This window comes from Moschus berezovskii, chromosome 22 (genome assembly GCF_049115385.1).
Source record: "Moschus berezovskii isolate FMDL1 chromosome 22, NW_MosBer_1.0, whole genome shotgun sequence".
Lineage (NCBI taxonomy): Eukaryota > Metazoa > Chordata > Mammalia > Artiodactyla > Moschidae > Moschus > Moschus berezovskii.
The window spans coordinates 44203140-44219884 of NC_142481.1; the positions used below are offsets into that span (position 1 = coordinate 44203140).

Consider the following 16745-nt stretch of genomic DNA (forward strand, 5'->3'; position numbering starts at 1 on the left):
CTGGGGAGATGGAGCTAGTGCGAAAAGTTTGGGCGCCGCGCTCAGCAAGAGCCTGAGCAGTGGAGGCGAGCTTCTGCGGGGCCAGACAGCTGCGGACCAGGATCCCACTCTCTCCAGGCTCAGCGCGGCCGCCTCCTTGCCAAGAGCCTGGGGCACGGCCCGCTCCCCCAGGACGAAGAGCCGCGGGGTCCCGGGAACTGGCAGTGCCCGGAGCCCGGCGGGGCAGGCCCGCGCCTCGCGAGGCCAGGGGAGGGTTGCAGTGTGCTGGGTAAGCGGCGGCCCCTCCCCTCCCCCCGGCTGGAGCTGAACTCGGATCCCAAGCCTGTCCCCGCTCGCCGCCCGCCCTGGGCTCGGCGGCGCCACCGCCGCCGCCGCCTCCCCGCGGAGTGACGCGCCCTGCAGCCAACCGGGGCGGCCGAGGGGGAGGTCCGGGAGGGGTCCTGGGCGGAGCCGGGCCGCCCCCTTATCCCACGGGCTCGGGGCCGCTTCTCCCGAAAACTTCAGCCCTAATTGTCCTGGGAATGTCCGAGGTAGAGAAAGAGAACGAGGGAGCCAGCGAGAAGCTGTTGGATCGGGGTCCTCTGAGGAGGGACGGGGTGGCGGGAGAGCTGCCCCTCCCCCCCAAAGCCCCAAACCCATCACGTTCCCAAACCTTTCCTTGGTCCTCTTCTCCGCGCCCCCGCGAGCCCGGGATCCAGGGGATGGAGAACTCGGGGCGAAGGAGCGCCGAGCCAGGCAGCGAGCGGGAGGGAGGCCGGGCCGCGGGCGGGAGGCGGACCGGCGTGGGGCTGGCTCTTCCCCACTCGCTTATTTTTTTTTTTTATGGGGGTGGGGGTGGGCTGCTTTCTGGTAGCCCTTAAAGAAACGAAGAAACACTCACGAAACGGGACTTCCTCCCCCCAAATCCCGCCACGGGACTCCCTCCCCCCGCGGGCCGGCGCGCCTAGCGCCGGAGTTGGGAAGTTCGCCTCGCGCCCGCAGCCCGGGTCCCCAGCCCCCGCCGCCCGGCCCCACCCCCCACCCGGGGAGGCTTAATTCCGGGGAGGGCATGCTAATTTGGGTCGGCCCAGCCCGGGATGGGGGGGCCGAGGGAGGGAGGGGGGCGCAGGCCGGGGCAGGCCGGGGCGCCGGGTGCTCAGAGGCGAGGAGGCAGGCCCCCAGCGGCCCGGCCGCGGAGTCCCGGGCGGTCGCGAAGAGGGTTAACCCAGTGTCGGGCGGCGCGGCTCGCAGAGCCAGCCCCGCGGCCGGCTTATTGGGCCAGCGCGCGGAGAGACAGGGGTCTGCAGCAAATCACGAACTAATTGATTAAGGCGAGCGGGTTTGAATAGCGCTGGCCCGGTGCCAATCGCCTTTCAAAGAGCCCCTCTATGATTAATCGCAATGCATTATTGATAATCATAATTATAGCAGGACACATGCGCGCTGCGCCCGGGGCCGGGGAGCCGGGGAGGGGGCGGGCGGGCCGGCGGGCGGGGGGAGCCGCCGCCGCCGCCGCCGCTCGATTTCCGTAATTTTGAGAAGATTTTTTTTTAGTAATTTTTTATTCTGCCCCAGCTGATGTTTGAGCCAGCATGTCGCGGAGGAAGCAAGCGAAGCCTCAACATTTCCAATCCGACCCCGAAGTGGCCTCGCTCCCCCGGCGAGATGGTGAGTGCTCCGGCCCGCACCGCGGACACACACGCGCACACACGTACTAGCACTCACACTCACGCACACTCGCACCCACGCACACGCGGCTGGCCCCCGCGCCCACCGCCCAGCCGCCGCGACCCGAATCACCATTTCGACTCCGCGATTTTTTTTTTTTTAATTTCAATTTGCCTTTGCAGGGCTTCCCCACCCCCAACCCCCCTGCCCCGAGGAAAGCAAACACTTCTCCAGGCAGGATCTTTCCGGAGTTGTTGGGTCCTCCTGCGGGGAGGAGAGAGGGCTCGCCGGCCTTTCTCCTGCGTCCCGGCTGTCCCCGGGAGCGGATCCCGGGACCCTCCGAGCTGCGGCCGGGGCCCGGGTGGCCGGCGGGGCGCGGGTGCGGACAGAGGCCGTCGGCGCCTGCCTACGCGGTGCCCCACGCGCTCCCGGACCCGCGCCCGAGGCCCGGCCTGGCCTCCGCCGCCCTGGTCCTGCTGCTTGCGGGAAGAAAGTTTACTTTGTGCTCCGGGCTGAACTTAGAACGTGGAGGGGAGCTCCCTGCGCCGCGCTCCCCCCTTCCCCAGCGCTCCCACTCCTCCTGGGCCCGCGCCGCGGAATGGGGTGCCTGTGGGAGTTCGGAGTTCCAAGAAGATGGGAACCTGTATTGGGGCGACCGTGCCTGACACACTGGGGTAGAGGCCGTGTTGGAGAGTGCTCTTTGCTGTCGGGTGCTCCCCAGACAGAGTGCAGGCGGACAGGGGAAAGTGTTGGGGTCCCGCTATCCCACTCGATCCCCGCATCTCTTCTCCCAACACATGCAGACTCGGCGCCCCCAAGAAATCTTTAGACTCTGTCGGCTCCCGCTAAGGATCGTGGTACCTCGCTCTTCCAGGAGTCGTAAGGGTCGTTCTTCAGAGCTGGAGGTGGGGTGGGCTATCTAGCCACGAGGGAGTCCCCCTGAAACAGAGGCACTCGCTTCCTCCGATCGAGGCGACAACTGCCGAGTCCCAAAAAGGAGTGAACTAGTCCAGAGCAAAGTTTGTGTGACGGAGCTAAGGCCGAGAGAGGCAGAGATCCGAGCAGGGAACTGGGGGTAGGGAGGACAGACACCTTGAATCCCTTTTTATCGCTAAAAAATATTACACTTTGGGGGCCTCCGAACTCCCAGGCCCAAGGCCGGAGGCGATGGAGCGGCGCCCGGGCTCGGTTCCCCGGCACAGTGCTCGCCTCTCGGCTGCGGAGGTTCGAGGGGCAACCCCCGAGCGGTCTCCGCGACTCGGGATGTCTCTCCGGGTGCTCCAGTCCCCGGCGTCATTTTGGGGTGTAGAGGAGGGAGCTGGACCCCGATAGGGCTCGGAAGCCTGCCCTTTGGTCGGCACCTCCGTCCTCTAAACTGCGACCGCCCGGCCCTCACGGTCCTCGGGTCCTTCCTTAGAGGCCTGCTTCTCTGCAGAGCTGGGGCGCCGGGACCCACGCAGAACCCAGGCGGAGAAGCCGAGGTACTCCCACCCACTTCACCCCGGCTGTCGGGAAAGAGGACTCCTGTTGAGGGGGGTGATCCCTGTAAGAAACGGGGGAGAACAGACACAGATAAAGATATTTGTGTACAATATTTGGCCCCCTCCACCCTAGTACTTTCTCAAGCTTCAAGCCTTATCCAGAGCCTCTGATTTCTCAGTCCCCTGAGAACCTGTGATCCCCGCTTTCCACCCCAGGCGAGATTGGGTACTCAAGGTCCAGCGAGGTGAAATTATCCAAGGCCGCTGCCACAGTATTTTTCCGGGTTTTCCCAGCTGGTTTCTTCTGCATCTCGCCCACATACCATCTTTGCTAAAGTTTCTGGTGAGATCTCCCTCACTGTAATACTGTTAAAGTCAACAGTTTTTAAAGGATCAAACCTAACGGGAGGAGAGGAAAGATTTATTTTTAAGTCTTTTTTTTTTTTTAATTAATGTGTACTGATTTTATATATTTTCAAAAAAGGGGAAAAAAATAAAGACTTGGGATTCGCAGAGAATTGATGCTTGCTAGATCTTTACCTTTTTCCTGTCGCCTTCTGAATCTGGAATTTTTAATAGTTAAGGCTTCTCATAAAGCGATAGCATAAAAGGAGTTCACTACCTCTGACCATTATTATTTATTAGGACTGTTTTTTTGGTTTATTTGGGCTTTGAGGTAAGTTAGTTAAGTTGCATCAAGTTTCCTTTCTTTTTTCTCTTTCTTTTACTTTATTCCTTCCTTTCCTTTTTCTTTCTTTTTTATCCCCAAAAGCTGGTTCATTGTCCTAAGAAGCAGTAAAGTGGTAGGGGCACCATAGGAAACACTCCCCTCTCCCTACCCCCCTCCATTTCTCCAGTTGTAATAGTTTTAGGTTATGACTGTTTTTACATGGTTGAACAATAAGTTTGGGAGAAACTGCCTAGAGGGTAGATTTTGTAATAGGGTTACAGGATTTAGTATGTTGTAATAATATTAGTACACAACTAATCCTCCTACATGTCTGATTTTACAGGAGGGCCTTACACACTCCAATTCTTTTTATTTGGAAGTAGTTGTGAGATGCAGAGCCGAGCAATCATGTCTCCAAGTTACCTTTAAAAAGTCACCACCTTTCATGCACTGTATCCAGCCACCCATTCTCCTGTCCGCACAGAACACACACTTCAAGGAGTCTTTGGAGTTGTTTTTCAGTTTGCGGGTTTGTTTGTTTGTTTAATCTACATGAAAGTTGTTAAATTTTTAGAAGGTTAACCTTCCTTAAACACTGTGGTTACTTTTTTTCTTTCTTGAGATGGGCTTAAAACATGGCAGAGGAAATGTTGAACCTATCAAATTAAACCTAGTTGGTGGTACGCTCAGCAGATGTTGGCACCTCTGATTTCATGACTTTGGTCCAGAGTGAGACCTAGAAAAGTTTGTAGGCCCCCCCGTTACAGTTGCCCTGAAGGAGCGACTCCCAGGGCTGGGAGCAATCAGGCTTACTGTGCGGCATGTCACGCCTGTGTGTGTTTGAGCGTGTGCGTGCGTACAAAGAAAATCCTAGCTAGGCTCAGCAATCTGCAGGATAACTTCATCAGAACAAGTTCAAGAAAACAAGATCATTTGGTCAGTCTTATGATGTTCATATATTAATTCTATTTTTGGTGCTGCTATATACTCTCCTAAAAGAAAATGGGAGATTCTTACTGTTTCTTATGAAACCAAGAGTATGGCACTTATTACTTGTCTCTTAAATGATATTCAACAAGTCTCGCATTACTTGTAGAAAGATGACTGCCACTGGGAAAATTATTTAGCCGGGTAAATAATTTTGAGGAAAGAGAACATTAGAATGGGGTGATTTTGTATGTGGATTCTTTACTAGCGATTCGGATTTCAGGTGTGTGTGTATGTGTGTGTGTTGGCTTTTTCTTCCTTGGGTAGTGTTTTTTAAGATTCCTGGAACGACGTGTTTGGCCCACTCATACTCGATTCATTTATTAAGAAAGTATTTCTGTGCCCAGCTTTTTCAAGGAAAAGATCATATTGGGAGAAAGATAAAAACATCATGAACTGCAGATAAAACACTGCCTCTCATATAAAGTATCATAAAAAATTCCTCTTATTTATATTAATAATGAAATTCTATTATTTACCAAAGTAATTTACTCATTGTGAGCAGCTTAATGGCAACACATTGATTTCTGGGCCCAAAAGGTTAGAGAGAACTATAATTAATTGCTTTTTTTGAAAAACGGACACCTGCAGGATAAGGCAGTTGAAAAGAACTCCTGTTTAATCAGGCCTATTTTAAGTTTGTGGCATCATGGGAGATTTCGGACGAGAAAATGCAAGCTGTTTTGGGGGATTTGCTGGAGGCCTTACATACTTCCTAAAATGTTACAAACAAACAAACACAAACAAGCGAAAGGTAGAAGGACATGAGAGAGCATGCTTGAAAGTGAATTTGTGATACCGAATGTTTTGTGGTTATTTTACATCCAGCTTCACCTATGGTTTATAGGCACAAGTGTCAATTTATAGGTTATTCTTTGGGGACTTTATTTCATTTCTTTCTGCTTTGGCAGGTAGCAAGTTGTCTTGACCCACAGTTCTTTAGAAAGCAAAAATCTGAATTTTGGGGGCAGAGCGCTCACGGAAAAGCGGGGGGTGGGAATTAGGTAGACCAGCAGTTCAGTTTTTTGAAACTGAGAAAAGCCAAGCTCAATGGAGTAGCCAGAACTAGTTCCTTCTGCAGACTTAATTCGGTTTTTCTAAGGTACTTCCTGATACCGCTCACCCAGTCTTCCCAAATATTCTTAGATTACCAAAAGGGCAGTCATGGAGCATTTGAAGGGAGGAGGTGGTAAATTATCCCAAGAACCAGCACCCCTCCCCCTCCAAAAGAAAAAAGTCGCTGTGCCAAGCTTTGGAAAACGTAGATGTGTCGAGCTGTTTTAACCTTTGCTAGCCTCCTCCCATGCAGAGGTGACAAGGTCCAGATCATAATATGTCCTTCAGTATCTTCCCAGTGACCCCCAAATTGAGTCTTGCTAGTCACTTAGCAGGAAGTTCGGAGTTTATTTTAGTTTCACCTTATCAGCTTGGCTTCTTTTCCTAACCTTATTCCCCTGTCACCCTCAGATGCCAGACCCCCAAAGGGGAAGATTGACAGGTAGTTCCCATAGCTCAGTTTTACCCTCAAACAACAGGGATTTAGTTTCTTGTGCCTTTGCCAATGTTTATGTAGTCAAAGTTTAGATCTCGCCTTAAGCAGTCTCTTTTACGCGTCACTGGAAGAGGAAAGCCACAAAGAAGTTTTTGAACAAACCCTTGCAACTGGAACCCCATCTAGTGTTCAGTTTGATTCATCCAAGGGGAAGATATTTTCCCCCTTTCATTTATTGTGTACATTAGGTGGGCTGGTATCACGATTTTCAAAGGACTGTCTTGTCCGTGTTGTTATTTTGTCAGAGATTTCCCCTTGTATTCTTCCACTCGAGAACACGCTAATCCCAGTCAGAACATTGAGGGGACTTGAAGGGAGCCAGTAAAATGTGTCATCTGGCTACAGATCTCACAGAAGAAACTTAAGACATTACAGAAAATATGCAGAGCATATGTGGCGGTGTTTAAATTGCTGTGGAATCTCAAGCTGAACATTCAGATGCAGGTTTTTCCCAGGTCTGTGCAAGAAAAAGAAAAAAAGAGAGAAAAATCAATCAATCAGAAATGTTTGTGATAGCCTTTCAAAATTGGTCTACCAAAAGGAACAGTCAGTTAAAACTATAGTCTCCAAGATCATAATCTTGTGGGGTTTTATTAAAAACGTTAATGTGATCTGAAGGTACTGGGAAGTCAAGCGAAGGGTCTTTCTGAGAAGCTCCAAAAAAAGAAAACAACGTGGTACAGTAGGGCTGTTGTTTTTGTTTTGTTTTCCTGGCTGGCTAAACCTTTCAGCATGGGGCATAGTTTTATTTTTGTTTTCTCAGCAGACAGATATACTGGAACACTTCAATTTTCTGCCTCCTATTCTGCAGTGTTTAGTTCAGATGATGAAAAGCTGACATATTTGAATTGGGCATCAAGAACCTAAATAGTACAATGAGAACTAAAACATCTGGGATTTTCATATAAATCGGATAAAGCTAGAAGATCACCTCTTCCTCTGGCCCAGAGGGGGTAAAAGAAACCCAGAAAATTCCAAAAATCTTTTTGCGTGTCATACTTAGAAAACCACCTCTTCTTAAATTTTCCTGTGTGACCACGATGACAAAATTAATTTGTATGCATAATCCATAAAGAGGAACTAGAATATTGTTTTTACTATAGTACAGGGGACAAGGCAACTGTATTTACTATAATGGCGTCACCAGTTGCAATCTGGTGTAACAGATTATTGAGAGACATACAAGATAGCCAGACGGTCAAAAAAATGAATCAGAATATGTTAGTTTGTGATATGAGTGTGTGTGAGTGTGTGTGTGTGTGCATCTTATTACAACTTAAAATATTCCCTTCTGTAGTTAAAGATCCAAACTAGACCTCATGTTTTGTGCTTTTTTTTTTTCATATAAAGCTGTTTCACTGGAATTCTGTTCAGAAGGCAGATGGATTTAAAGTTAAGAACTATTATAATGTAGCGACACCTGCTTTTGAAATAAATCAAAATAGGTATCAGAATTTTTGTGTTTTTTTGGTGTTCATGCTGCTGCTGCTGCATAAACATCAGGAAATTAAATTAGTTGACTCTACAGTGAGATCAAATGTCAGCTTATTAAAATGTTGTGAAAATCTAAGCTAAAATATGGGCAGGTTTTTTAACACAGTCTCTTTCTTAGAAGCAAGCAGGCACTTATTTTTAAGTGTCTATATTTTCCTTCCAGTTAGCACAACCCTAAATATAAAAATGTTCAGGTCGAAAAACTTGGAAGTGTATAAATTAGCCTGGGATAGAACCTGCACACTGAATTTACTAATTAAGAAATGAGAAACCAGAACTATAAAGGTGGCATAGAAATACAAGAAACTATTCTTAAGTAATCTTTTAAAACTTTGAACAGAGTTACAGATTTTGCCATTTGTTATAAACTGGTATATGTAATTTAACCAGAAGCATGAGAAAGTTGGTATTGTGTGAATTCTGAGGCACTTTCGACATGTTGTAGGAGTGATGTGGACTTTCTTGAAAAAGAAAAAAAATAAAAATAAAAACTTGAAAATTCTCAAGTGAGTCTTGAAGCAGCACAAATGCAGAATTGGATCACAGGAAAGTAATAATCAGATAAATCCTGTAAAGTAACCTTTTTTAAATTTTCTCTATCTTATGAGAATATCAGATGTTTGCAAGTTATAAAGAATTAAAAGTGCCCTTTAATCATGAGCACAGATGTGCTAAATATTTGAAGCAACTACATTGTAATGTGTACAATTGATGAAGTCAGTTTTCTGATTTCCCTTGCTAGTTATTTAGTTCTGAATCTGTCATTATTTGTCTAAGCCCAGCTGACCAAGCAAAACTGTGTTTTAAAGTGGCTTTATGTTTTGATAAATGTGAGCTGGTTGAAAAGTATTTTCCACTGAATGCAGAGCTTAATAGAACATGCTGACATAATAGTTTTAATGCATTTTGTTGAAAATGTGTGAACAAACAGAATAGCTTTTGTTCCTTCATAATTGGCTGTAAAAGTAGATGGAAACATAACCATTACATATGGAAATGTGCAAAGAGAAAGAAATAACATTTCGGTTGAATATATTAGGAATTGCATTTCCTAGTTTAAAATAAGCATCTGAAATGGATGCATCATTTAAAATTGGTTGTCAAAATAAGAAGCTTTAAACAGAATTTTTGTCACATTATTTTCGTCCCTGGTTAAGCAACATAACTTTAGCAAATTTCGTTTAATATTTTGTTTACATTATTTTTAAGTAAGGCGAGAGACAGAGCTTAAAACAGCACCTTGAATGTGCAGAGGAATCCTGTGCCAATTAGGATGATTAAACATTAAATTAAAACTGAATCATTATTGGTATTTTCTGCTCCAACCAAGATTTGTTTGGTATTGTTAATGCATTTTGCACTATACCCTTATGGAAATTAAAAGATGGGTATTAGGGAAGCTAGCTTGTTAAGTATAACTTAGCTACTCAAAAAACCCTCCCAGTGAATAAAGTGTGCATACATTTGGCATACTTTACCAGGGTTTCTAATCATCTGCGGCATCACTCAAGGCAAACAGAGTTAAGGAATTTTCAGAAGTTAGTATTTGGGTATTAATTATATTTTCTGGAATGTAAAACTACTCAAGCTTCTTTTTTTTTTTTTTAATGTTTACTGCAAAGAGGCAAATGGCTGACTCTTTTGACTCAACTCTACCAAAAAAAGCAGAATTTTGATTTTGCATTTATTCATATTTGCTATTAGTTGTTTTTTTTTTTTTTCCCTGCAAGTTTTCTGGGAGATTCAATTTGGAAGTCATGGAAACTAACTATTATCTGATTCAATTCTGCAGAAAAGCATGCAGGGAGGTAATCCTTGAATTAAACAGTTTTTTTTTTTTTTTTCACAGCCTACGGAGATGACCACACACCATTTGTACAACAGAAGTTGGTGTTCCCCATGCTGGGCAAACAATGGGACGCCATCCTGTCTTTGAATAGAATGTTAGCTTGGAGTTGGAGATTTTTATGTTTAATTTACAAATGGATCTTAGTGAGAAGAAATCTGAGCAACCAGTGGAAACAAACATGAAATAAAGGGATTTTATAATGAAAGGTTCGGGACAATCTGTTAAACAATTGATAACAGTTAAGAGCAAACTGGTTTTAAAGGCATTTCAGACAAGGAGAATTGCAAAGCATTTCCAAACTAGAAAACAAGAATTATTTCTTCACTTCCCCTTAACTGCACATCTTTCTTTAAGTTGATATTTAATCAGAAATGTAAATCTTGTGCCAGTTTTTATAGATAGAAAGCACTTTTGATGAAATATTTACAGGCATAATGTTGCCATTTGGAGCATAGTGGCATATATTCCTTGGTTAGTGGGATGGTAGCCAGTTGCATTCTTTACTTTTAAAAATAAACATGCCACAGCCTGATATATAGGTGCCAGGCAGACCTTGTAACAGATTTTGATCATTGTGTTTCTTGTGTGTGTGTGTGTGTGTGTTTGTGTGTCTCATTGCTTACTCTTGTATTCAGCTGAGTCTTGAGTGTCCAGAGGATGTTACTGATGTGGCTAAAGTGTGTTTGTCACGGATCAGACGTAGCTCAGGTTCCAGGTAGGGGCTGGAGGTGATTTTCAAGTTGTCAGTCTTCACCTTGGTGATAGGCATTTTTTTTCCCCCTTGTCAACCACTGATTGGAACCTGAATGACTACAAATTAGTTTAGTGACAGAGCAAACTGTCACAGATATCTTTGAATCAGTTGAAAATGAATAAGGTTGACAGAAACTCAAGAGCCTAATAAGTCCTCAGGATGGTGGCTGGACCCTTTCTGGATGGACGAGTAGACAATAAGGGTATAAAATATTGGAAATCAATATTTTGCTATGGAATTTCATTATGCACCAATGTCTGCAGTTCATAGTATTTTATATTTTGATGGATTACCTGAAGGCTGCGGCTCTCGGAGATACCAGATTGATAGGGAGTCCTCCAACAGCCTAAACATTTAATCAAGAACATTCTTAAGGAATATTGATTGGTTTTCTGGGGCCATAGTTTTTTGAGTTTCGCTGGGAGAAAAGAGTTGATCCACCCCCACTCTCTCTTTTTTTGAAGTCCTGGATGACTCTGGGTGTCCTGGCTTAACTGCTAACCCTGCTCCTTTTCATGTTTGCAGGAGACACAGAGAAGGGTCAACCCAGCCGCACCGCTAAGAGCAAGGATGCCCACGTCTGCGGCCGGTGCTGCGCCGAGTTCTTCGAATTGTCAGATCTTCTGCTCCACAAGAAGAATTGTACTAAAAACCAATTAGTTCTGATCGTAAATGAAAGTCCAGCCTCCCCACCTGAAACCTTCTCAAGCCCCAGCTCCCCTCCCGATCGCCCCCAGGAAAAAATGAATGACGCGGCTAACAAAACAGAGCAAGGAGAGTGCAGCGACCTGGTGGAAGCCCAGGCACCAGACAGGGAAGAGTCCATGGAGGTGGAGGCCCCAGCAGCTCCCAAAGGCACCAGTGGGCCCCTGAGTAGTGGTGGCGACAGCAGCATCCCTCCTAGCTGCAGCAGCAGCAGCTCCGGCACAGGTACCTCAGCGATCACAACCTCTCTACCTCAACTCGGGGACCTGACAACACTGGGCAACTTCTCCGTGATCAACAGCAATGTCATCATCGAGAACCTCCAGAGCACCAAGGTGGCGGTGGCCCAGTTCTCCCAGGAAGCGAGGTGCAATGGGGCCTCTGGGGGCAAGCTGGCTGTCCCGGCCCTGATGGAGCAGCTCTTAGCTCTGCAGCAGCAACAGATCCACCAGCTGCAACTGATCGAACAGATTCGTCACCAAATATTGCTGTTGGCTTCTCAGAACGCAGACCTGCCAACCTCTTCCAGTCCTTCTCCAGGTACTTTACGAACATCTGCCAACCCCTTGTCCACCCTCAGCTCCCATTTATCTCAGCAGCTGGCGGCGGCAGCTGGGTTAGCACAGAGCCTCGCGAGCCAGTCTGCCAGCATCAGCGGTGTGAAACAGCTCCCCCCCATCCAGCTACCTCAGAGCAGTTCCGGCAACACCATCGCCCCCCCACACACACACAGCGGCTCTTCCCCCAACGTTCACATATTGGCGGCGGCAGTTCCCACCCCATCCTCGGAAAAAGTGGCTTCGAGCGCGGGCGCCTCCCACACCAGCAACCCCGCGGCCTCTGCCTCATCCTCACCAGCTTTTGCAATAAGCAGTCTGTTGAGTCCTGTATCTAATCCACTTCTACCTCAGCCGGCCCCCGCTAACTCGGTTTTCCCCAGCCCTTTGCCCAACATTGGAACGACAGCAGAGGATTTAAACCCCTTGTCCGCCTTGGCCCAGCAAAGGAAAAGCAAGCCACCAAATGTCACCGCCTTCGAAGCCAAGAGCGCTTCGGATGAGGCGTTCTTCAAACACAAGTGCAGGTTCTGTGCAAAGGTCTTCGGAAGCGACAGTGCCTTGCAGATCCACCTTCGTTCCCACACCGGAGAGAGGCCATTCAAGTGCAACATCTGCGGGAACAGGTTCTCCACCAAGGGGAACCTCAAAGTCCACTTTCAGCGCCACAAAGAGAAGTACCCTCATATCCAGATGAACCCCTACCCCGTGCCTGAGCATTTGGACAACATACCCACCAGTACTGGCATCCCCTACGGCATGTCCATCCCTCCAGAAAAGCCGGTCACCAGCTGGCTAGACACCAAACCCGTCCTGCCCACCCTGACCACTTCTGTCGGCCTGCCGTTGCCCCCCACCCTCCCGAACCTCACACCCTTCATCAAGACCGAAGAGCCAGCCCCCATCCCCATCAGCCATTCTGCCGCCAGCCCCCCGGGCTCCGTCACAAGCGACTCCGGGCCCCCCGAGCCGGCAGCCAGAAACCCAGGTGGGCTCCTGGAGGAAGCGGAAGGCCCCACTGCGCCCCCTCCCGGCGGCAAAAGCGAAGAGAGCGGTGTGGTCCCCGGCTCGGCCCCAGCCCCGAACGCCTGCGTGCTGAGCTCCCTGGCATCTGACGGCGGTCCGGGCAGTGCCTCCACTTTCACCAACCCTCTGTTGCCGCTCATGTCCGAGCAGTTCAAGGCGAAATTTCCCTTTGGGGGACTCTTGGACTCAGCCCAGGCCTCAGAGACATCCAAGCTTCAGCAACTGGTCGAAAACATTGACAAGAAGGCCACTGACCCCAATGAGTGCATCATCTGCCACCGGGTCCTCAGCTGTCAGAGCGCCTTAAAGATGCACTACCGCACCCACACCGGGGAGAGACCCTTCAAGTGTAAGATCTGTGGCCGGGCTTTCACCACGAAAGGGAACCTGAAGACCCACTACAGCGTCCATCGAGCTATGCCCCCGCTCAGAGTCCAGCATTCCTGCCCCATCTGCCAGAAGAAGTTCACCAACGCCGTGGTCCTACAGCAGCACATCCGAATGCACATGGGGGGCCAGATCCCCAACACCCCGGTCCCTGACAGCTACCCCGAGTCCATGGAGTCCGACACGGGCTCCTTTGATGAGAAGAATTTTGATGACCTAGACACCTTCTCCGATGAAAACATGGAAGACTGTCCCGAGGGCAGCATCCCGGACACACCCAAGTCTGCAGACGCGTCCCAAGACAGCCTGTCTTCCTCGCCTTTGCCTCTAGAGATGTCGAGCATTGCCGCTTTGGAAAATCAGATGAAGATGATCAATGCCGGCCTGGCAGAGCAGCTGCAGGCCAGCCTGAAGTCGGTGGAGAACGGGTCAGTCGAAGGGGACATCCTGACCAACGATTCGTCCTCGGTGGGTGGCGACGTGGAGAGCCAAAGTGCAGGCAGCCCAGCCATCTCAGAGTCTACCTCCTCCATGCAGGCTCTGTCCCCATCCAACAGCACCCAGGAATTCCACAAGTCACCCAGCGCCGAAGAGAAGCCACAGAGAGCAGGAGCAAGCGAGTTTGCCAATGGTTTGTCTCCCGCCCCAGTGAATGGCGGGGCTCTTGATTTGACATCTAGTCACACAGAGAAAATCATCAAAGAAGATTCTTTGGGAATCCTCTTCCCTTTCAGAGACCGGGGTAAATTTAAAAACACTGCTTGCGACATTTGTGGCAAAACCTTTGCTTGTCAGAGTGCCTTGGACATTCACTACAGAAGTCATACCAAAGAGAGACCATTTATTTGCACAGTCTGCAATCGTGGCTTTTCCACCAAGGGTAATTTGAAGCAACACATGTTGACACATCAGATGCGGGATCTACCATCACAGCTCTTTGAGCCCAGTTCCAACCTTGGCCCCAATCAGAACTCGGCGGTGATTCCCGCCAACTCATTGGCATCTCTCATCAAGACAGAGGTCAACGGCTTTGTGCATGTGACTCCTCAGGACAGTAAGGACACCCCCACCAGTCACGTCCCTTCTGGGCCTCTGTCATCCTCCGCCACGTCCCCAGTTCTGCTCCCAGCTCTGCCCAGGAGAACCCCCAAACAGCACTACTGCAACACGTGTGGTAAGACCTTCTCCTCGTCGAGTGCCCTGCAGATTCACGAGCGAACTCACACTGGAGAGAAACCCTTTGCTTGCACTATTTGTGGAAGAGCTTTCACAACAAAAGGCAATCTTAAGGTACTTCACTCCATCTGCACCTCACCCACACCCACCCTAGCAGCCTTCTTTCTTTCGAGGCCTTTGAGGGTTTGTAAGCCGCACTCCCAGAGTCTTTGGTCCAGACAGTCAGGGGGCGAGTTCTCGCGAGAGAACCTGCTGCTGAGTGGCTTATCTGGAGAAGTGTGGGTGCCTACGTAGGTCAGGATCATGGCAGGGACCAGGGCAGGCTGCAGCCTGCTGAACGTCAGAGCGCCTTGAATAATTTGGTACCTAAGCGAAGCAGCAGCCTGGCCCTGTTGTCTCGCTAAGTGCACCTAATGAATTGCTCTACCTACCAGGTCAGACAGCCCCGCGTTGCCATGGGGTATTGATTAAAGACCTCCATGTGGCCTGTGTGCTGCCCATATCACTTAATAATTACAGTTTTCCTCTGTGTGGGCATCTATTTTTTCATAACTCTGCAGTCCAGTGTGGTTTGTCTTTCTAAAAACAGTAACGTCACCACTCTGCTAATGGGTGTTATGATAATTGATCATACAACATTTCCTACTGCTGTGTGTTGGAAAGAAAGCAAATATGCTTAAGTTCTAGAGCAACAGTTGAGCGATCTTACTGTGTACATTTTTCTGTTGACAGAGTATTTCTCTAGAGATTGCTGCCAGTAATGCAAGATGAATAATTACTTTCTGGCTTTTTCGCTCCACGCACAGGCCCTCCATTGGGCAATCAGTGAGGGGCACTCTCTTCCCATCTGAAAAGGACATTTATAGGGTAAAGGGTGTCAGATACAATACTTGCCTTGGCAATGAGAGTGGACATAACAATTCTCACCCTGAAAGGAGCTATCTGCAACTGACTGGCTTGCTCAAGGCCATTATAAGCTAAATACAGGTAATAAAAAAGGAGTAAGTAAGGCATCCTTGCCCAGGCAGAGGAGAGGCGGACCAAGGTTGCAGAGAGTGGACACCTTATTACTAGCAGACGGGAGTGGACGGTTCTTGTTACCCTTCCCACTGTCCGGCATGTAATAAGAATAGACACTGCGGCCACTGGCCTTGTCGAGTGTTGGGATGTGAGTTGAGACAGATTCAACTATTAAGCTTCTCCCTCTCTCTCCCCTTTTATTTTCTTCTCCCTCCTCCCCTCTCTCCCCGCATCCCAGGTACACATGGGCACTCACATGTGGAATAGCACCCCAGCCCGCCGGGGTCGCAGGCTGTCTGTGGATGGCCCTATGACATTTCTAGGAGGCAATCCCGTCAAGTTTCCAGAAATGTTCCAGAAGGATTTGGCGACCAGGTCAGGAAGTGGGGATCCTTCCAGTTTCTGGAATCAGTACGCAGCCGCGCTTTCCAACGGGCTGGCAATGAAGGCCAACGAGATCTCCGTCATTCAGAATGGGGGCATCCCTCCAATTCCTGGAAGCCTGGGCAGTGGAAGCAGCTCACCTATTAGTGGGCTGACAGGAAACCTGGAGAAGCTCCAGAACTCAGAGCCCAGCGCACCCCTGGCCGGCCTGGAGAAGATGGCAAGCAGCGAGAACGGAACCAACTTCCGTTTCACCCGCTTCGTGGAAGACAGCAAAGAGATCGTCACAAGTTAAAGGCCCTCTGGCTGGAGAGAGAGTACCCCCATTCAGAACGAGACCCGTGGTTGCCCTGTCCCCCCCACCTTCTGGCTCCCCCACAGCTCACCACCACCCCCCCACAGATCTCTGAACTACAACGTTCTGAAGACATTCTTTTGTACCTTGTTCAACTTCTAGAGTTCTAAGAAAGCTTATTTATTAGTGATATAACCTGGCTTTGCAAACAGAATGCAAGCGTTAACTTTGGTCTTCTGTATTTTTGGACTAAATACTAATTGACTAGAGTCCTGTAAACTTGCTGTAACATTTATGGCAATTGCAAGTTGCCCTGCTAGGCGGTCTTAATCTGGCATTAACTTATTTTCTATATCCAGTTTAATATGAATCTGGTGTTGATGCAATGCCTCAGTGATGCATTAGATCTCTAATAAAATCTGTATATAAATGTATACTTTGATCCTGCTGGAAAATTTTATCAGCAAACACATTGTCTAATCTTTTGAAACAAATTTAAGGAAAGGACTGAAAGTACAGACTGAACTGTGTGGTTCTTTGAAAGGTTTGGGTTTGTTTTTTTTTTTATTATTATTCTAAAATTCAACCTGCTTTTTTTTTTTTTTTGTAGATTTAACCCTTTCCGTTTTGAACTGCTATTTGTATTGTGCTTTTTACTTGAGTCGTCCTCAATGTTAATAAGTTTCTGTACAGTGATAAGCACGCAGAATTCTTTAGAGAAAAATACAAGTGTTGTTTTGGTAGTTGAAACTAAGACGTAA

General features: G+C 48.3%; 1 protein-coding gene across 1 annotated transcript; it reads left to right on the plus strand.

Annotated features, from left to right (window-relative positions):
- The first annotated feature begins 1571 nt into the window (after nucleotides 1–1571).
- SALL1 (spalt like transcription factor 1) lies at nucleotides 1572–16065 on the plus strand. The gene is made up of 3 exons (XM_055411123.2): nucleotides 1572–1647; nucleotides 10960–14399; nucleotides 15544–16065. The coding sequence occupies exons 1-3, from the start codon at nucleotides 1572–1574 to the stop codon at nucleotides 15982–15984; spliced, it is 3957 nt and encodes a 1318-aa protein (XP_055267098.2). The 3' UTR covers nucleotides 15985–16065.
- Nucleotides 16066–16745: the final 680 nt, after the last annotated feature.